The sequence below is a fragment of the Varanus komodoensis genome, unplaced genomic scaffold, assembly GCF_004798865.1.
Source record: "Varanus komodoensis strain SLA01 unplaced genomic scaffold, ASM479886v1 scaffold20_1, whole genome shotgun sequence".
Classification (NCBI taxonomy): domain Eukaryota; kingdom Metazoa; phylum Chordata; class Lepidosauria; order Squamata; family Varanidae; genus Varanus; species Varanus komodoensis.
In genome coordinates, this window is record NW_025335587.1 from 13,058,628 (window position 1) to 13,080,438 (window position 21,811).

General features: G+C 50.3%; 1 protein-coding gene across 2 annotated transcripts in view; it reads left to right on the top strand.

Annotated features, from left to right (window-relative positions):
• Positions 1–21,811, top strand: part of CLIP2 (CAP-Gly domain containing linker protein 2) — a 75,317-nt gene that overhangs the window by 19,885 nt on the left and 33,621 nt on the right. For both annotated transcript variants that reach the window (XM_044429812.1, XM_044429811.1), the window contains exons 2-5: positions 1,230–1,459; positions 10,377–10,921; positions 18,272–18,396; positions 20,394–20,607. In XM_044429812.1, the coding sequence (XP_044285747.1) occupies positions 1,342–1,459; positions 10,377–10,921; positions 18,272–18,396; positions 20,394–20,607 (1,002 nt within the window). In that variant the 5' untranslated portion in view covers positions 1,230–1,341. The remainder of the gene's footprint in view (positions 1–1,229; positions 1,460–10,376; positions 10,922–18,271; positions 18,397–20,393; positions 20,608–21,811) is intronic.

Consider the following 21,811-nt stretch of genomic DNA (forward strand, 5'->3'; position numbering starts at 1 on the left):
AAAGCAGAGTAATAAGAAGGGAAGAGTCTTGAAGGATGAGCTGGAAAGACACACGGGTCAGCTGGTTGGAGCTGCTTCTGCTAGAACGAGATGCTGTGCAGTTCTCTGTGCATGATAGTAAATGCTCGTGAGCTTGCGTCTGTGCACATAGGCAGTGTTGCCTTCCTGATTTGGGGTGGTGTGTCCACGGCTGCCCTCGGGTTAGACGAACGCGTGGGGAACGGATCCTGCTGTTTCGCCCCATGGGAAGTGGGAGCCTGGCCCCTGTGTCATGGCCTCCCTGCTTCTTCCAGGTTTTTTTGTGAGAGGCCCAGAAAAACTGTCAATTTATGCACCCCCCAAAAGAAACTCTCCTTGTTCACTCTTGCACTTGCACATAACTTAGTGGTGCGCGGACGGACACACACCTTATTAAAGGGCCGTTTCCCTGCGGCCTTCTCCTTTCCAGCTCTTCCCGTTTCTCCCACAATGTGAGACAAGATCGCATACTCCAAACACAGTGGGAAGCACACTGCATCCCTTCGCATGTGCTTCAACAGCGGTCTGTGCATTTTGCATCCATCGGGGTAGATCCTCTCCTGGTCAGTGCTTGGATGGGAGACCAACCGGGAATTCCCTGGGGGTATCTGGAATTCCATCAGGGAAAGAAAGCCAGACAGTGGCAGAAGAAATCCGTGTATTGTTTTCGTTCTGTCTTTGGGAGATGTGGCAAAGTGTCTGTCAGAGCAAGCAAAGCAAGTATTTCTTTTGCTTAAAGTGCCAGGGATACGAGTGGAGGAGACAGGATTCCATGAAGGCCATGAGTCACACATTGTGATGCAGGCTGAGCTGACAGCCGGAAATTTCCTGCAGAGAATTTCCCAGACTTTCAGGAGAGTGGGCAGGCCAGACTTAGCACATTCCATGTGCGTGAGCACCACAGTGCCCGGATTGTGTGTTTCCTAACTTTGCAGGGGCTGGGCTTGGGAGCTGATGCAGGACAATGATGACAACGCTCACAACTCACGCTAGCAGTGCCTTGACAAGGCATCACACACACACACCCTGGGAAAACAGGCACATTGCTTGCTTCTAGGACTGGGAAGTGGGGATTGCCCCCCGTGAGAAGGGGGCCGTTGGAGCACGTAATATCGTAATCCCATTGACTTCAAGCAACAGTTAAAGTTTCTCTTCTGTAGTTGATCTTCTTTCCTGCCTCTTGTAACGGTGGGTTTTTCTCCCCTCTCCAGCTCTCTGAAGGTAGATAAAAGGGCCTGCCGCAGAGACACCTGATGCTGTGACGCCAAGGAATTCAGTAGAGGAGACAGTTTCCCTTTGCTTAAGCCAGAAACCCGGGCAAGCATGCTGAAGCCAAGCGGACTGAAAATTCCTGGCAGGGCTGGGAAGCATTCCAGCCCCGTGGGACGCCCCGGCGGGACAGCGACCACGGCCGCCACTGCCGCCACTGCCCCCAAGGAAGGTAAGCAAGCAGACGCGTTGGCAGAAGTCCTCTGGAATTGGGGGGATTTCTTAGTAGAGCGCAGGGTAAGGTCTTCGAAGGTCTAATAGGAACAGTTGTAGTGGGAAACTCGAAATACCGTGTTGTTCTTAGATTGGACTGTAGGACAAGGCCGATGCCAGCTTGGTAGGGGGCAAGTGGCTGGAGAGCAGCACTTGTGAAAGGGACCTCAGGGTGCTGGTTGACTGCAGGCTGAACATGAGCCAGCAGTGGGATGCGGTGGTCAAGAGGGCGAGCGCCACCCTTGGTTGCATAGCCAGAAGAGGGGCTTCGAGATCAAGAGAGGTATTACTACCACTCTATACGACTCTGGTGCACCCACAACTGGAGTATTGTGCTCAGTTTTGGGCCCCTCATTACAGGAAGGATCTGGCCAGGTTAGAGTCAGTGCAGCGCAGGGCCACAAGGTTGGTGGCCAGTTTGCAGGGGATGGGGTATGAGGCGAGACTGAGGGAACTGGGTCTCTTCAGCCTGAAGAGAAAAGACCCAGAGGGGATCTATTGGTGACATACAGGTATGTGAGGGGGTGTCACACAGAGGTGGGCAGAGACCTGTTCCCCCCTGCAGAGGAAGGCAGGATGCGCTCCAATGGAGCAAAGCTCAGGGAGCCAAGGTCCCATTTGGATGCCAGGAAGCACTTCCTGACCATCAGGACCCCGAGGGTGTGGAATGGGCTCCCACGGGAGGTCGTTGAGGCCCCATCGGTGTGGGTGTTCAAGGATAGGCTGGATGTGCACATGGTGGGCAGGTTGTGAGCAGAGCCAGCTGGCGCTGGAGGTCAGACTAGATGGCCCGGGAGGTCCCTTCTGACTTGCTCTGTTTCTGTGTTTCTGTTTTGGTGCCGTCCTTGGCAAAATAGCCTCTAGGGTTCTGGCGTCTTTGTTGGTTGGCCCATGGCTGGTGAGCCAGGCATAACTGCACTGTGGAGATGTGAAAGGATGGGCAGCACACCTAGCTACCTGTGACAGGTGTCCCTCTTGGGCTGCAGGTCCCACTGGGCAGTTGTGGCCCATCGGCCGGCCAAGAATTCCAAGGTGGCTGCAGCCTTTTGCCAGACAGCTCCTTCGCTGCAGAGGTGTGACGATCATAGCTCTGGATAATTTTAATAGGACAGCGTGGTACGAGTACACAAATGCATGTTCCCCCTTTCTGAAGTCCACATTTTTCACCTCCTGAAGTCTGAGGGGAAATGTGCCTTTCTCAATTAGGGAAAAAGTACTTCTAAAAAGGTGTGTTTTTCTTAATCAGGAAAGAAGCCACCTGCATTTGGGAAAAGGAATGAGGTGAACCCCGTTTCGAGGAGGAGTTTCCAGAACATTGCCTATCTCTACTTGGAGTTGTGCGCATTGCGCTGAGTTCAGCAGGGCTGGCAGAGAGAGGAGAAGGGGAAGATGGCGGACGGTTGGCCTCGTCCAAAGCCTTAGCAGGATCGGCCACGTAGGATCAGTTGTCCTGGCACATTTTTACGTGCCGTGCCTTTGACTGGGGGCCTTGGGGCGCAACGGAGCGGGCCTTGGATCCACTGCCTCTGGCAATCCTCATTTCAGGGATGTATTACGAGCAACGACACCACTAGGGGTAGATTTACGCCACGAAGTTTTCTACAGGGCTCACTGCGGCACCTTTGCGGCTTCACAGCCTGCCTTGCCATTGGGATTTCTTTCACTGGGACAGGGCAGCCCTGGGTGAATCCCGGCCCCTCCAGCCTGTGCTTTTGGGGTTTAGGATTGCCCGTGCGTGCGTGCGTGCGTGTGCATGCGCACGTGCAAGTTTGCAACCTTAAAGGAAAAGCCACTTTTGTGTGCTCTGGCATTTTAAAATGCAGAGACAGGAGTAAGACCAAGCACACTTTGAAGCTGAAGTTTTGCATTTCCCCGGGCATATGTTTTTTGTAGAGTCATCCTATAAGTGTGCTGACTTGGAAGCTGTTTTGTTGCTTCTCTGGACCTCCTGATCTAAGAGCCTAAACGTTTGCTTTTTAAAGCTCCCTTCCTTTAAGACAGTCTCAGACCCTCGGTACATGTACAATGCTAACCGTTGATTCCCAGGGCGTGAAATGAATGGGGCACAATCGGTTCTTTTGTTGCTCTTAACGTACAGTGGTTCTTTACAGTTTCTGGTCAATTTTTTGGAAAAAAATGCAGTTTTTTATTGGCTGTTGGTGCATGGCGTAAGTGCTACTTACAGCTGCTGATTCCAGGCCTGTCCCTGAATCATCAGCAAAATTGAGTTAGCCGCTTTTCTTTTTAAAGCTCTCTGTACAATAATAAACATATATTCCAGATCAGGGCCAGGCCGACTTGTCAGATCTGCTTCATTTTTGATTTAGAAACTAAAGATCTTGCAAGAAGAACCAGATGCAACAGACAAACTCTGAGGTTTATTTATTTATTTATTTATTGGTTTGTTTAAGTCAAGGTGCCCCTAAACCTAGAAATTTTTTTTTCAGGGTCAGAGAAGATCCGAGATTCTGAGTGTTTCAGGCAAAAGCCCAGTTCTGCTTGCCTCCCCATGCAAGCTCTCCTCGCTCTGACCGCCTGCTTTGGTGGAAAAAGTTGTTTTAACTCAATTGTTAGGCAAGTGGGAATTGAAGCACTTGGCATGATTGCTGCCAGTCTCTCCCAGTCACTCTGAGACCTTCTCCATTCTGAAAGCGAGGCAAAAGCGGTTTCTTCAGGCCAGCCTTTGCTTGCTTTTCTGGCTCGGCTCGGCTCAGTTCACCTTGGCTAATTTCATTTTGCCCCCTCCCGCACTCCTCTGCTTTTTCGTGGGGCATTTCTTGAAGCTTGTCCCCTGAAGCGTTGTGCCTGCAAGTCGGTTCGGGACGCTGAAAGTTGGCCAGCCTCTGGGGCCTCGCAAGCGTTCCAGAGGCCAGGGAGCTGGCGTGAGCTTCTGCGATGGTCCCGACCCGTTTGAAAGCCCGCCTGCGCCCTGCGCTGGGGCACTTCCCCTGCCTGGGACGGTTCGAACGTGGAGAGGGCCTTTGCCTTGCTTCTGTCCTTCTGCCGGGGAGGCAGGTAAATGTAGGGGACAAGGGTGAGCACTGGGGACCTGACGGAGATGCGTGAAGTTACGCTGGAGGTGGAGCCAGTCGGGAGGGGAAAGGCCTGTCTCCTGCTCGCATCTTGCTAGCACCCAGTGGGGTCATCCCTGAATTGTAAATAGTTGGAGATTTGGGCAGATGAAATGACGGACTTTCCCCTCTGTGCCGAGCAAACCTGCTGCCATCCAAATCGGCCTCGGACAATCAGTGTTTCTTCCAGTGTCTGTGCTGGTGGGAGCTGAAGCCCCCAAAATTTGGAGGTCACCAGGTTGGGGAAGGTGGACCCATGGGCTTTCCAGATGTAGGGACCACCACCAACATGGAGAAGATGAAGATGAGGAAGGGTCCCCACTCTTCCCTGCACAATCCACCCCCACCTAGAAATTCCAGGACTTTGCACGACAAGTTTTAAGCTTTCTTAAATAGTGGAAATTCTTCCAAACGTCTCAGTCCTGGCAGCAGCAGGAGGAATTACCCACAGGGTTCTATCCAATTCTTTGCTCAGAAGTTAATTTAATCCTAGCTCCTTGTCATCCCAGGCAACGGCTGTGCTGAGCTGGAATAAGGTACAACGCTTCAAAGAATCTAAGCTGTATTTCAGGTGCAATCCTGCGCCCATTTAAGCAGAAAATATCAGTGAGGGTGGACAGTTTTGGCCTTCCCCTGCCTAACAGGGTTCTGGAGACTTTTTGATATGTTCTGCTCACCACCAAAGCTTGCAAATTTTACTTCTATTTATTGGAGAAAAACTCTTTTTTATTTGCTCACCGTTCCAGTCTTCTGGATTTGTAGCTATTATTGAGGCGTTTTCATTTTTTCAAAAGGGGTCATCTTGAAATGGAACATGGATGGGGTAGTCCTGCAAAGGAACACATGCTCCTGGCTAGCCTAGCTAGGATTGGACCCCCGGACCTAGAAAGTGAGGGTGGCGTTTTGTCCGTTCGCCTGATCTAACCTTGAAAAGGCAGGGTTTTCGTGCCCAAAAGGGCACCAAGCCAGTGCTGTAAAGAGCACTAATGGAAGGGCATGTCTCCCCAGCATCATAAAACGTGCATTTTATCCTTCATGGAAAGCAGCTGGGCTTTCAGCTTGATGGACCTCCCAGTACTTTCTCTCCACCTCTTTCTTTGTGTTTTCCGCTTTGTTCTGAACGTAATGTCTTTTTAAGCCTCTGGTTATTTCCTTATTTTATTTATTTATTAAAAGCTTTCCTATCCCGTCCCCTGCAAGCATCTCAGGGTGGCTTGCTGTATCCTCGTCGCAAAGCTGCCAGGTGGCAAGACAAAGTGCCCTCGTCCCCTCCAGCCAAACTTTGCCCGGCGCTTTCCGCACGCTCCCCCAGAAGCCCCGAATGCTAAAGTTCAGTGCAGTTTGCAGCTCTCCTCCTGGCCTTTGAATGAACTGAAAATGCAGTCCTTCGGGGGGAGGGGGGTAAGTGCCAGCCTCATTGCAGCATTGCCCCATAACAAATATCTTGCGATTCCTGTCCCTCTCATCGCCCGGGACTTTGTGTGCCATCTCTGAGCACAAATCTGAGGAAGAGATGCAACTGAGAACGTGGTTTATCTGTCAGAGGTTCAGCCACAGATGATTCTGGGCATAGCTGGGAAAGACTCCTGGTTCAGACCCTGGAGATCCCCACCCCCACCCCGCCGGGCCATGTCAACGTATAGCCCTCCAGAACGCCAACTTCCAGCACAGTGAAATGGCAGGGATGATGGGAGGTAGCATCCCGCATGGCCTGGTGTAGAAGGCACGCTTGATCGGCCATTTCCGTCCTTCCATCCAGGGTGGATGGGAGCCAGTTTCAGTTGGGAGCATCTTTCTAGCCTTCAGGAAGCGCCCCTCTGCTTCCCCGCTTGTTCTCTACTACAGAACTTCTTAAAAAGCGAAGGAATTATTTAATTAAACGTACACGCCCTTAACACGCACCTCTTTGCCAGCTGCCAGGATTCGAGATCTGCGAGCTGAACCACAAGGGAACGTGCTCCCGCCGTTTGCTCCCAGGGAAGCATTCCGCACCCGCTGCACTGGGCTTGTCTTTTCTTTTATCAAGGAAGGGTTCAAGTCACAGCCTGTTTGGCCCTGGGGTTCCTCCGACCGACCGGGCTGATAACACCCATCCTCCCAGCAGCTGGATTTGTCTGTGGTCCTGGAGGAACTGGCCACAAAGGGGGGATTTCTAGTGTCTTTCCTGTTGTCCACAACCTCCCTTGGTCAAATTCTCATCCTGCTGTAACAGTCTGGAATTTTTTCCTGATGTCCCACCGGCATTGGGCTTCCTGGCACTTGAGCCCATTATTCCGTGTCCTGCACTCCAGGATGATCGAGGAGAGATCTTGTCCTTCCTCTTTGAGGTACTTATGGAGCGATATCACGTCCCGTTCAGTCTTCTCTTCTCGAGGCTGAACGTGCCCAGTTCTTTCCATCTCTCCTTGTCATTTCCAGTCCCCAAATCATCCTCCCTAAGGGCTCGCTTGAGGCAGGCCCTGCTTCTCCGTCTGATCTCCCTCGGTGTCTGGGCTGGAGCCAGAGGCACCTTTGGCAGCAGGTGGCCAGGGGAGAGAGTCTCCTGTTGGAGCGGGCCCTGCGCAGGTACCGATCATGCCGAACCCTGACGCCGGCTCTGGCTTCCCTCCCTTGCTACCTACTTTCTTTGAAACTTGGAGCTGCCAGGGCTTGGGCCTGGGTCCTGCCACGAAGGGCAGCCGCCCTTCAGGACGGGCCCCTGTGCTTCAGATGCTGTGCTTTCCCCCTCTTTGCTCTTGTCCTGGGACATTGGAGCTGCTCTGGTCTGAGCGCTGGACTGGCGATCTGGGAGCCCCAGGCTCTGGTCCCGGCTCAGCCGTGGCACTCGCTGGTGGCTTCGTGCAGGAGCAGTGGCCGGCCTTTTTGTGAGGAGAGGCTGAGGGGGCTGGGTCTTTTCAGCCTGGAGAGGAGGAGGCTCAGAGGGGACCTGTGAGCGATGTGCAGGTATGTGAGGGGGTGTCATGCACGGTGGGTCTCTGCGGAGGAGGGCAGGATGCGCTCCAATGGAGCCAAGCTCAGGGATCCAAGATGCCAGGAAGCCCTTCCTGACGGTGAGGACCCCAAGGGCGTGGAATGGGCTTCCCCTGGAGGTGGCTGAGGCCGCATTGGTGCGGGTGTTCAAGGACAGGCTGGACATGCATGGTGGGCATGCTGTGAGTGGAGCTGGCTGGAGCCAGGGTCAGACTAGATGGCCCGGGAGACCCCTTCTGACTCGCTCTGTTTCTGTTTTGAGAACAAGCTGGTTCTTGCGGTGCTTTCAGGGGAAGCTTTTCTCCTCCATCTTACCCAGAGAGCCCTAGTCGCAGGCTGCCATGCCTGTTTCTCCTCCTCCTGACCGCTGGCCGTTCGGACACAGCGTGTCACTCCCCATTCTGCGGGTGCTGGGAGTGGAAGGGCGAAGAGCAGGGCTGTGTCCTGGCTGCCCAGCCCTCTCCCTTTCCAGATGAATTGGTGTTTCCCTCCAGCCATCGCCCTTCGGCCAGGCTTGTGACCACAGGCTGCTGCTTACAGGCCTGTAAGTGAAAGCTCATTTGTGCCTTTAATTCGTATTCCGGATGCTCACTGGAGCTGAAAGCTTGCTAGGAACACACGGCACCCATTGGAGCATCCCACCGTTTGCTTTCGCGCTCCAGGCACTGCTTTTGGCATGTTATAGGTGGGAGATCTTTTCAGCTCGTCTTGGGCATGGGGTGGCTTAGGCTGTCAGGCTCGTTTAAATTCCTCCAGAGAGCCGGAGGAATCGGCAAAGTTCACAGAGTTGAGAAAGAAGATTCCAGGAAGTCTGTTGGAGCATCCTTAAGCAAGTGCAGCCTTGTGTGTGCATTTAGCACAGGCGTGCAACTCGTATGCTCCCCGGCGTCTGAAGGTGGAGGAGGATCTTTGCAAAGGCAGGAATTTGAAGCATCCACTAGAATATTGTTGGGGGTGGAAGCCACTGCCAAAGTTTTTGGGAAAGTGTAAAGGTACCTCCCATGATAATCTTGGGAAAGAGGATTCTGACAGCCACACGTCACTTTTTAAAGGGGACCCTAAGTTTTGACAGCTGCTGTCAAAGCTGTCATAATTCCCTTTCCCCTGAAAAAAGAAGTGGGAGACACTTTTGCAGCTTTGCAAGTCCCCACAGCCTTGGAGGAAAGTGCAAAGTCAGGCCCACCCTGAGGAATGTAAGGGGGGAAAAGAACGGGGTGTTTTTCTTGAAGGGGATGTAAATGCCCCTCCCCCCTTTCTGAGAATGATCACTTCTGCCTTTGCCTTCTCTTGATAGCTTGCCTTTTGAAGGGAAAAAACTGGAATCCTCTCTCGGGCAAATGGCCTGGGTTGGATTTTGCTCTGCTCCTTGACGTTGCTCCAAATGAAGGCATCGGATTCCGCCCTAGCATAGCTGCGAACGTCTGAGTTCCACCCTTTTGCTGCTCATCTTCTTCTTTTGTTTGAATAATGCATGCCTCCTTGGGCACAGTTTCTGTGCTCAAAACATAAGAATAATAAAAAGACCCAGCAGGCCCGCCAAAGTGCCGCTTGGGCGCTTTGAAAGGCGCGTCAGCGGTTGTTAAAATGAGGATCGTGCAAGCTGGCTTTCAAGCCAGGTTTTGCAGTCTCCAAAATTATTTTGAAAACCCTTTAAAGTGCAGAAAAGATGCTGGGAGCCAAAAACAGCTCCTGAACATGGTAGAGAGAAGAAACGACTCTGTGAACCCCCTGTGAAGTTTTTGGGATACTGCTTGAAGGACCGAGAGGAAAGAAGGAAGCAAACAGCCCTTGCGAAGCTCTCTCAGGTGCACTGTGGGTTGTCCCCGAACCAACCAATCGACTGCGGCTTGGGTGGGTTGTCATGTCGTGTGAACCTGCCCAGTGTGGTGGCTAGCACTGGCCAAACTGCCCCGTGCCCCACACTTTTGTGATCTATGGGATGGTTATTGGTAGGAGGAGACTCCCAAGAGTCCCTTGGACTGCAAAAAGATCCCATCAGTCGATCCTAAAGGAAACCAGCCTTGACTGCTCTTTGAGGTTCAGCTTTAGTACCTGACCTGCTATACTTTGGCCACCTAGTAAGAAGGGAGGACTTGCTGGAGAAGAGCCTGATGCCAGGAATGATTGACGGCAAAAGGGGAAGGGACGGCAGAGGATGGGGTGGCTGGATGGGGTCACTGGGGCGGTGGGTGTGGGGCTGGGTGGACTCTGGGGGATGGAGGAGGACAGGAGAGCCTGGAGGAGGGTTGTTCATGGGGTCATGAAGGGTTGGACATGGCTTGGGGACTAAACAATAAACTAATAGTGGAAGAGGTGCCTTTAACTACGTCAATACATGTTAAGTCTCCTCTGGTGTATCTGTGGGACCTCTGCCAAAACTGGACTTCTCCCCAGAAGTCCTGCCACGTGACTCCACCAAGGGTTGATGGATATTTATTTATTATTATTTATTTAAAACTTTTGTATGCTGTCAGCACATGCCATTGGCATCTCGGGACGGCTCACAGTACATACTATTAAAAACAATAAAACGATCTATAACAAATTCAACAAAAGATCGCGCAAGAACAAAAAGCCAAACACAAAAAGAGCAACTCTGAGATGCTGATGATGGATATGTTTAACTTTGTTCAACCGTCCCGAGACTACGGTAAGGGACGTTCTAAAAAACTTTTAAGTAAAAATAAATAAAATATGCACAAATGGAGATATCTTTTCTTGCTTCCTACTCTTGGAAAGCATGGGTGTCTGTCTTCTCCAACCTTTAGGGGAAGACGCTCCTTGCCGAAAGCTGAATGTTCACACAACCTTGTTTCCCCTTCCTGGATTTTGCAGGGTCTCCTCTGCACAAGCAAGGTTCGACATCTTCTACCACTGCCTCCGAGAAGCCGGCGGGGTCCAAAGTGGCCGAAGTGGGCGACGAATTCCTGGGGGACTTCGTGGTGGGCGAACGCGTCTGGGTCAACGGAGTGAAGCCCGGCGTGATCCAGTATCTTGGAGAGACCCAGTTTGCCCCGGGACAGTGGGCAGGAGTGGTTTTGGATGACCCGGTGGGCAAGAACGATGGCTCCGTGGGCAGCGTCCGCTACTTCGAGTGCCAGCCCCTGCAGGGGATCTTCACGCGGCCCTCCAAGCTGACCCGCCAGCCCACGGCAGAGGGCTCCGGGAGCGATGCCCATTCCGTGGAGTCCCTGACGGCCCAGAACTTGTCCCTTCACTCGGGGACCTCCACGCCGCCCCTCTCCACCCGCGTCATCCCGCTGCGGGAGAGCGTGCTTAACAGCACCATGAAGACCGGGAACGAATCCGGGTCCAACCTGTCCGACAGCGGGTCAGTGAAGAAGGGGGACAAAGACTTCCGGCTCGGAGACCGTGTCCTCGTAAGTCGCGTCGCTCTTCCTCTAACCGCCAATGAACCGCCAGAGCTGTTGGAGGCTCTCGGTGCTGAATTTTTAGAATGAGCCGTGCCTGAGCATTGCAAATACTTAATTCTCTGTGTTGGAATTTCGGCTGCAAAATTGGTTGGGTGGCTGAAGAAAGAAAGGGGCCATGCAAGAGTAGCTTATAAGTTGGAAAGGTGCTCTTTAAAAAAAAAGATTAATTATCCTGTTATTTGCAGATGGCTTGACATGCTTTAAATATGATCTTCCCTGCATCGTAGCCCTTGTGACCTTTGAGTTAGCGTAATGAATGTTTTGCAGTGATATTATTCTTGTTCTTGCATTGGCTACGTAATCAGCAAAGCAAGATCGTTTTACCGCCCATGGGCTTGCACCCTGAAAAGACGCAGGATGCAGAGAAAAATGGATGGGGAGGGCAGAGGACAAAATAAGTCCTTTGCAGGGTCCGTGGAACGGCTCTGCTTCTCTCTCTCATCTCCTTCGGCATGGCCTGTTGGAAAGGATAGATTTTCCCGGATCTCCTAGCAGGAATTGAAGTATTGTGGTAGCCAGGGCTCACTAGACAGCAGTTGTGCCAGGCTGATGTTTCTCAGTCGAAGGACTTGCCCCTGAAATTCTCCCGAGCTGCCGAGGTGCTCCAGTCTCTTGCTTGCAGAGTAGCCTTGTGATTTGCATCGGGCAGGGCAGTCCTCAGGTTGAAACCCACCCCCCTCTCTTTGGGTTCGGACAGTGTATTTATTTATTTAGAACTTTTCTATACCATCCACTCCCCGTTAGTCTTGGGCCAGTCTTACAATAAAACAGTGAAGCCCAGCATCAATTCTGTATGATAAAACCCCAATTAAAATCACAATCTAAACCTTAAAATGCTGGGGAAATCATAAGGGCTTGGTGCTGAAAAGAAGGGAACGCCGGTGCCAGGCGAACCTCTCTGGGGACACCCTGTTGCTTATAGGGTTGTCCTCCGGCTGTCGCCTGTGAGCATCCCCTTTGCTCGTTCGGGTTTGCACTGGGATTATTCACCAGCACGCAGAAATGTGGAAAGCTGCACGCATGGCGGCTTCTGCTCCCTGTGTGGACCTGTTCCGAAGTCCCTGGCCTTTTAGTTCTGCTGCTGAAGGGATGCCACAGGCCCAACGCCAGCCAGCGCCTGGCGGGCAAAAATTGCTGAGCTGTGTGGCACGGAGTCCTGCCCAGTCCCCGCCGTCGTCCGAGGAGCGGCTGCCGGGCTTCCTGTGCAGTGCAAGCAGTTTAAGGAGAGACAGCTGAGGTCACCCTGTCTTTGCTCTCTTTCCTGCAACCAGGAATAGACCCGGAGCACTCTCTCCCCCTGGTTCTGTGATGCAGTGACCCTGCTGGCTGTGGCTGATGGGCCTTGCTGTTGGCTACGTTGCGGAGCGGCGGCCGATTGGGGGAAGGAGTGGCTTTTCCGCTGCTTGCTTTTGTGGTTCTTTTCCTTCCGGTCCTCAGCTGTTCTTAAGTTTAGCTCACTTGTTAATTGCAGGTTTGTTGCCACAAGTGTGTTATTTACAAAAGCATTCAACATGAAAATGACTGTCGAATCGCAGGACCAGAGAATATGAAAGTTGGAAGGGGCCAAGAAGGCCATCGGGTCCAACCCCCTGCTGGTGCAGGCCTCCCAGTTCAGCCACCTCCTCAGAGGGCTGCCCAGTCTCTAATGTGGGAGAGCCCACCTTTTCCCTAGGTCTTTGGTTCCATTGTTGAATTGCTCTAACAGTCAGGAAATTTTTCCAGATATCCAGCCAGAATCTGGCTCCCTGTAACTTGAGCCCGTTCTTCCGTGTCCTGTGCTCTGGCATCAGCAAGAAGGGATCTTGGCCTTTCTCTCTGTGACAGCCTTGGAGGGACTCCTAGAGGGGTCTCATGCCCCCCCCGCACCCAGTCTTCTCTCCACAAGGCTGGACAGGCCCAGTTCTCCCAGTCTTTCCTCACTGGGCTTTGTTTCCAGCCCAGATCATGCTCATTGGCCCAATAAAGAACGTAAATGGACAGTTGTCGCCGTTCCCCTCCTCCGTTAGCCTTAGGTCATTCCCATCCGCAAAAGGTGTGGAAAATGGACGTCTCGCCCACATAATCTTCCGCTCTCCCCCACAAACTCCTCGTAGCTCTGCTTCTCTGAAGTTCCTGCTTTCAGAAGCTCCTCGTGTCTGTCCAAATAGCTAAATGGAACCTCCAGATTGAGGAGCAATCTACCTGAGGATGCCTGGTGCTGGAGACAAGCAGCAAGGGAACATGATCTCCTATTTGGATGACATAATGCAGGACAAACATGGTGATTTTTTTTAAAAAAAAAAATCCTTTACTTCATTAAAACATTTACAGAATGAAGGAATTAAATCAGAATGGTTCCTGCAGGAATTGGCGACTGTTTCACCGTGCAGAGGGCAAGGGGTGTCCAGTGAACGGAAAAGAGGCAGATGCAAACCATTCCTGAGAATTGTGCCACTATCTGAAAATAGTAGAGGAAGTTCGATACTTAATTTAGGCTGCATGTCTGTCTCCTTGCTGGGGATGTACGTGGAAGGAAAGATCTTCCGCTAGATAATTTAGCAAAAGAAAACCAGACTTTAAACTTTGCTTGATTTATACCTCTGCGTCTGAATCAGACAAACAAAGGAAGTGTTTCTGTTTTGTTTACAGCCCTTCTCCCTATTGCAACGTTTGGTGGCAGCCGCCCCTTATTCTCTCAGAGGGCCGTCCTTCGGCCTGGCACATGCAGAGTATTGAAGGATGTTTTCTGCCCCGTGGTACTTGCATTAAAAATTTCTCCTGAGGCAGAATATATGATTATCTTAAGTTTAGTCAGTCAGGCATGGAAATTAAGAGTTTTTGGTTCTTCACCTCCTCTCTTTGACACTCATTGGCAGCTCAGTCTGTGGACAGATGCTTGCAAAAAAAAAAAGCTTGCAATTTGCAAAGATAAGAGCACTCTCTCACAGATATTTTAGTGTTTCAGACATGCAAAACGCCTAGAAAACATCTGGGTTGAACCAAGGATCCAGTTGCCAGTTTGTCTTTCCTTGCACTGCTGCATTTTATGTTTGCACAAGTCCTGTATGTGTTCACCACCTATTTTGCATGTTTGTGCAAGCAAAATGCACAACTGCTTGCACAATTGCTATTGCTGTTTGTACGTTTTAACAATTTTATCAACTGGCCACAACAGAATCCCTATCCGTCTGGGTGTCCCCCAGAGTAAAACTCGCATCATCCCCCGGTTGCTGTGTAACTGAGGGGTTATGGGAGTTGTCGGCCAGGGCATCTGGAGAGCAGCAGCGCTGTGGGAAACACTGCTCTAAAACACTGATTTGCATGAAAAAACACAGAAAAAGGGGACTGCCCCAAACTTTTTTAATAGTGACATTTAAAAAAAGAAAAGCTCTCAGAATTCCTCCCTCCTCTCCTCTTCAGCCCTCAGTTCTGCAGCCAAAGTTGCTTTCTCTTGTCTGGAAATGCCTTGTATAATAATCACACAAATGACATTTTCCTGCCCTTCCCAGCTCGTGTAAATTGAACTTAAGAAAACCCCTAATTTGAGAGTTTAGTAAAGATGCAAAATTGACGAGCACCAGAGGAAAATGCCCTCTGCAGTTATATTCTCGTGACCTCAGAATGAGGCATTGCAAAGGTAATTGCAGCCAGCCCAATCTGTCTGCACGGCATCGGAAAACACCAGCCAGCTCAAGCTCCCCTCTAGCAAGGCGGGGCCTTCTGGTTTTTGGGCACCAAGAGGGCCTTTGGAGATGGAGCCACACCCGATCGCCAAGTACAGCTTCCTGGGAGCTGGGGGAAGGAACACCAAGGTGCAAACAATGGCTGCGTTCAGACAACACAAGAAGCCATGGTGGATTTTTACCATTCTGTCTGTCATGTTTGAACCCAGTTATGGTATTTCACCATGGTGAGTTGGGTCTTTAGGAACCATAAGAAATAACAATTTGTTTTACAGTTTTTCCATCATGGCTTGTCACACTGTCTGAACCGGGCATCATGGTTTCCATGGCTCTGGTACATGGCTACCACAGAGTCCTCTGCAAAGAGTGGCAACTGCAGGGGCCTCTCTATCCATCCAGCCTCTGTGCGTGGACCAGTGAGGGCCTAGCAGGGAGCGATGCACCTTGGGATTGAATTTCAGGCACAGGAGCCGATGGGACACATGCCAACAGTGGGAGAACCGAGTGGGGCGGATGAAAGCCATGATAAAACAAATTACTTAAACAAGTGTCTCTCTGGTCACGATGTGTGAATACAGCCACCTTTTAAAAAAGCAACTTGTACAAGCTGAGAAGTTGCTGCTCCAAATCCCACCAGTCCTAGTCAGTCAGTCAGTTTATGGCATATAGCCATAGGCTAAAACATTGGATTAACAAATAAAACCCTAAATCAAAACATAATACTAAAAGACAGACCAGGTGTAAGTCAGGTGTCCCCTCCACAGCCTCCCCAGCTCTGCTCTTTTTGGCTGCCAGAGCAAAAGGAGAAACTTGATAAGAGACGTGCGCATCAGCATCCGCCAGCAAAACTCTGGTTTCTCAGAATCGGGGGAGGCGTTAAAGGCGGGTAGTGCACTAGAGAAAAATATTTCCCTAGGAAATATAACGAACGGTGAAGGATATAGCGCAAGAGGCCCTCTCCTTCGGGTGATCCACAGATGCAGACACGCTTCTCCATTGGAAGAGGAGAATAGCAACCGGGAGAGTAATGCTGGATACGTGGTTTGGAAACGAAGGCCGGTAAAGGCCACCCTAAGGCTATAATTAGGGATTAGTCCTAGTCAGCCTAGCCAATGTAGGGGATAATGGGAGTTGTTGTCCAAAACTTCAGGGTGCTCACAAATTGTGCACATCTGTGTCAATGAATGAGAAGATGCTGCAACATTTGGTTGCAGGTCCCATGTCTAAAAACACCAATCTTCTACCCACTTTGGCTTCCTTGGCTTCTCGCAGTTGACATGCAAGCCAGCATTTCACTGGTACTCCGCAGTTGCTGGTCCGTCAGCGCCCTGGAAGGCTAGGTGGCTACGTGCTGCTGTCAGAAGCTCTGCCAGAAAATGCAACAACCCTTGAATGATTTGGGCTCGTGTGTGTGCTTGTATGTTCTCCGGAGAACGAGTTGCCCCTACTCTTGGTTCTGAGATTTCTGCTCTAGAGACTCTCTGGAGCTGGGCTCTGAATTCTTGCAAGCTGCACAAGCACGTTTGCTTTTTCCTGCAGCAAAACAAGGGAGTCGTTTCCCAGTGGCGGGTCAAGGAAACCAACCTGTCCCTGAGAAAGTGGGACTGGCACTAGGCAGCCCCCTAGGTATGCTCAGAGGAACAACTTCCACTGCAGCTTGGAAGTCTGAGCCTCATAGGAAGTAGGTTCTCGCGCTGATACATAGCTACACTCAACCTTTGTTTCCTGATTTGTGCACAAACATGCGATTCTAAGCTTCTGTTTTTTGCTCATCTCATCAAAGTGTTGTAAATTGGCCCATGGCAAAGCTGAGTGTGTAGGCAGTGTTGGAACTCTGACTGCCCCACAATTACAGGACACAGTAATTTTAGGGTTTTGCTCTCCTTCTGGCTCTCAAAGGGATTATTTTCATGTTGCTTCTCACAAGGCGTGCCCAAAAGACAGTCAGTCTCTCTCCCTCTCTCTTGCATTTGGAGACTTTTGTGAAAACCCACCTCTGCTTTGGAGTTGATGAAGTAATTTAATTGGGGGGAAAAAGCCCAATTCTAGAAGCATCTTTGAAGCTGCACAGAAAAAGATTTCCATGCAAAACTCTCCACGTCTCCATGATCACAGTTTTTAGAGCAGCTGCTAAGGCCTGTTGTGGCAGCAAAAGCATCAAAGTCTCATCACACATTAAAGACCAACACATTTCTCCTGGCATAAGTGTTTGCGTTCCTCTTTAAGGTGCTGCAAGAAGACTCTGTGGTTGTGAATAAGCACAACTTAACTCATAATTTTGTAGGTCTCAGTAGCTCTTGAAGGCCCATGAAAATGGTGCCAAAAAGGGCAACCAAATACCCAGAACCTTGAGCTTTGGGTGGGTGGCAGTGAAAGCGGACCTGATCAAGTTTTATAAAATGACATTTCGCAGCTGCAAGTAGCTGGAAGGCAGCCAAAGAGGAGACCAACATTTAAACTTCGGAGCATGCTAAAAAATAAATCTTGGGGAGAGGGACAGGGAGGTGGCTAATATGTGGCTTTGTGGTTTGGAGAGGCTGATTTTGACTATCTTAAGGTTATCTTGTCTATGTTGTGGGTAAAAATGGGTGAGAATCTATAAAAAAGCATCTGCTCCTCCCGAAGCGAAGAACATACTGTATATTGCTTCGTCATTCCCAAGGAAAATGTCTTCATGTTCTACCGAGCTCAAAAACTCAGATATCAATTCGGCTGCAGTTGGGTGTCAAACTATTTCTGTGCCAAAAGGTGTGTTTGGTCCTGGCGGGCGATCCCTGCTGATTTAGAAAAGGCCTTCTAGTCGCCATCCTCCATCTGGGACATGCCCTTCACCAGTGAAACGAAACAAAAAGAATAGTGGAAAAATTTGTTTGATTGGCGCAGCAGCATTGTTCCTGTCAACTCGGAATGTTCTCCCTTGTTGGCCATCAGCAAATACCTCGCATTCAATGGGGCCTATTCTACTTGACCAAATGGTCAGCAAACTTTTAAATAAAGCAGACAGGGAAAAGCTGTGCATGTATTTGGGCAGCATTAGTAATTGTGGCCCTCGATGCCACCTGTTCGCTGGCCAGCTGGCGTTTGGATGCTCTTCTGTATTTTGCCCCCATCTCATCATTTTTGCTCTGCGTACCGTGACTGGAATACCAAACCAGGCGGGGTTTTTCTGGGGTCGTGCAATTTATGCTCTGAACTGCCTAGATATGTTTTGCGACATAAAATGCTTCTAGTGACAGAACGCTGACCCAGTAGGGGTGACAACTGTTCAAAAGCATGTTGAATCAGTTGGAGTAGAATTGGGTTTTTTTGCGATGTAAAAATCGTTTGGTTTTGCTGTCAGGCCCCGTGACACCGTATGCACCCATGACTGATTTCAGTCTCATTTCCCTATCTTGATTAGGCTTGTCCTGGTTTCTTAACAGATTGCGTGATTTTCTTTTTGTAGTTCTTTTTGAAAGAAGCGTTCCATTAAAAAAACAAGGTTGATTCCCCCCTCCTCTTTCTTTTACTATCCAAACTCTGACCAGATATGGACCTGTTACTGATTTCTGTCTCTTTTCCCTATTCTTGTAAAATAGAATAAAATGATAAAATGATGGCTTTTTCCTCTCTTTCTCTCCCCATGATTTAACAGGTTGGCGGAACCAAAACTGGTGTGGTACGCTACGTGGGGGAAACTGATTTTGCCAAAGGGGAATGGTGTGGAGTTGAGTTGGACGAACCTTTGGGGAAGAATGACGGTGCGGTTGCAGGAACACGGTATTTATGCATCACTTGCGGTCCTATCCTGGAGTCTGCCTGCAGCACCCCTGTAGGGCCCTCAGCGGTGGTGTCCCCTTGCCCTCCCCCCTTTTGGGCAACTGATTCTTGCCGCTGGGATCATATTTAACTGTAGCAGAAGGTCCTAGAACTTAACAAAGAGGTTCATAGTTCATCTAACCTGCTTCTCACAGATACGGTAGACTTCTTTCAGGACTGTACCACTTGGAATTGCAGGAGTGGGGGGCTTACATGACAGACAGAAGATTGCTCCAGAATTTTTAAAAAACTCCCTTCACATAGCAATCTAGCACCTCAGGGTAGACTAGCTCAGCCTGCAGTGCTTGCTTTCTGTGTGCAAGGTTTTCCTCCACCTGGAGAAGCCCTGGCTTTGGTGAGCCTTCTCCACCTGCTCTCTGAAGTGGTGCAGTCTGGACATGGGTGGACCACGTCCTATGGGAATTGGGTGTATCCTGCCATGCTTGGAACTGTTACGGAGAGCAAGGAAACAACCACAGGTCGAAAGGTGCCTGTAACTCACTCGACCTTCTTGATCTATCACCCGGGACTAACTGCCAGAGCCATTTTGAGGGGGATTAAGTCGATTAGGGAGAGATGGACTTGGACAGCTGCTGTCAACGCTTGCGTTTTCTCCCCCGGAGAAATGTCCCTTCAGCTGAGTTTATTATTCCCAAGCTGTGCCTGCCTCTCTTCAGACAGACAACCCAGAACAGGTGTGAGCCGAAATCCTACCGATGTGAGGCGGGTTCTGGAACAACTGCCCACATCTGGGCCAGCGACCCTGGTGCCTAGACAAATTACTGCTTGCTTTTGCAGTTTTCTGCAAAGATAATATGACAGCACAACATTAGCTTAGCTTGGTTTTGCCGGCTCTCACTTTCCAGTCGTGTTAAGGCGCCTCTCTTTTCTGCTCACGTTTCCCCAGTTCCCTTGGCTTCAGCACTTCCATGCTTCCTATACTGGCTGCTGGAATGAGGGAGAAAATGTAGATTTTGGCTAAAGTTAATGGGATTTTCCTGCCCCCTCATTTATTCATATATTTGGTCCTGCCACACAGAGGTGTTCTGGTGCTACCAATGAGGAGTCTCTGACCCATCCTTTCTTAATGGAAAGAAAGGGAAAAGGTTTGGGGGCTGATATGAGGGGGTGTCACAATCATTTAGGTCTCCAGCAAAATCCCAGGTGTGAAGCCAGGTGACGGAGCGATGAAGTCTTGCTCAAAAACAAGCACGTCTATGCAATTGTTGTTGTTAACCGAGAGTGGATCCGTCAATACCACACAGAAAGTTTTAATTAGAGCTTTATCGTAACATGTCAAGTGTCAGGGGAGTTTCCGCATTTTTGGGTTGTCTTTTCAATGGCGGCATTTTGGTGTTGTGTGATGGAAGCCATTGGGGGCTGCTGCTTGAGAGGAAAGGCAGACTTCAGAGCAAGGGGGCAACAACTGATCTTGGCAGACACTTCTGACGTCTCTGTAGCGCCTTTCTGGGACTTCTTCCCCGGCTCCTTGGCAGCATTTGAATCTGAATTGAATGTGCTGTTTGCAAAAGGAGAGAAACCCCTTTTGCAAACAGAGCCAGTCCGATCGCCTGCCAGGAAGTGGTCCTCTGTCTTGGAGCCATTTTGTCAGCTTGGTTATTGCCCCTGCTCCAGAGACGGCCCTGTTAGTAGATTTTTAAATTTCATTAGACATAACATAGGCAGTGGGTACAGTTGGAAGTATATTCCTCTGTGGATTGCAATGGATCAGTGTTGCTCTTCTTGGCTAAAGCTAAGCAGGGATGGAGCCAGGCAAGACTCTCTGGGAAGGAAATCCCGCTTTTTTGGTGCTGCCACTAAGAAAGCCCCCCAAAAGAGTGGTGGCCAATGGCGGTGAACTGAGCGTGTCCCTGTGGGAGAAGATGAGTGTGGCATTAAGTGCCTGGGACTCGGGAACAGCTGAAATGTCTTCTCCACTGTTTCTCTTTCTGCTGCAGGTATTTCCAGTGCCCCCCCAAGTTCGGCCTCTTTGCTCCTATCCACAAGGTGATCCGGATCGGCTTCCCGTCCACCAGCCCGGCCAAAGCCAAGAAGAGTAAGAGGATGGCCATGGGCGTCTCGGCCCTGACCCACAGCCCCAGCAGTTCGTCGATCAGCTCCGTCAGCTCCGTGGCATCTTCTGTTGGAGGGAGACCCAGCCGGAGCGGGCTGGTAAGGTCCCCTTCCTTCTGCCGCGCATTATTACCCAGGCTCCTGAAGGCTGCGGTGGCTGAGGGGCACCCGGGAGGAAGCGATCTCCCCTCTCCCGACTCAGGTGCTGCATTGGACATATTTTTCTAAAGCTGGAGGTAGGGTTGGCAGCATCCTCCTCCTGAAATTCAAAGACCGATTCAAAAGTAAAATGCCAGTTGGATTCTCCCAACCCAGAATGGCCTCTGTCCGAAGCCATTTCATCTGGCTGCGTCTGAAGGCCAGAAGAGTGAGTGCCCCCCATCAACCTGCTTTTGGGTCACTTTTCTTCCACATTTAGTACCCAAATGTTGCCTTCCCCTTCCCTTCCCTTTTTTTTCTTCTCCTCTTCGTCTCATGCCTATGATATTATGAGCCATTTTTTTAAACTATGGATTGTTTAAGTGCATTGAAAAATAGCGTAAAAGATGGCGAAAGAGAAGTCTCGAGAATCCGCATTCAGTTCTTGTAGTGTGAACACTTGCTTCATTCTCTCCCCTCTGGTAAATAGGTTTGTAGGATCCTGTTCTGGAAAACCCGTTCACCCTGGGTGACTAGAGGCATCCGCAGGGTAAAAAAAAGACCTTATTTCAGATTTAGACAGATAAGCAGCGTGAGTCAAGCCAGCTTGTGGGCTGTAAGATGGACCATGATTAACGTCCTTTTTTCAAACCATTAACAGAATTTTCACAACTGGTCCAGGAAGGCCCACGGGTTTTTTGCCAAAGTGGGGCTAAGCCATGCTTTCCGGGTACTGATTGGCAGGGAAGCGATTGCACTGGAGCAAAACGGTGCCCCAAAACTTGTGGTTTGGTGAGAGTCACACACATAATGTGAAACCACGTGTCTTGGGGTATCGCATTTGCACAAGAAATGTTTTTGTGCAAAACAGCACCCCAGGAAACTTCTATCTTGGCACTAATCGGTACCCACACCAGCGCTGCACGCTTTCCTGAGGCCAATCTGCAAACAGTTCTTTTGGCACTTTGAGAGAACGCATGTTAATTGTCGCTCGTTTAAAGATGGAAGAAATAGCTCAGCTCAGCTCTCTCCGGCTCTCCATGAAATGCAGCATGCTCAGGCCAGGCAGATTTCCCTGTTCTGGTCGTTCTTGGGCAGCGGTGTTAGGTTTTTCCTGGTGGTTCTTTGTGCTCTCTGTGCAATCACACGTCTGTACTTTGCTGTG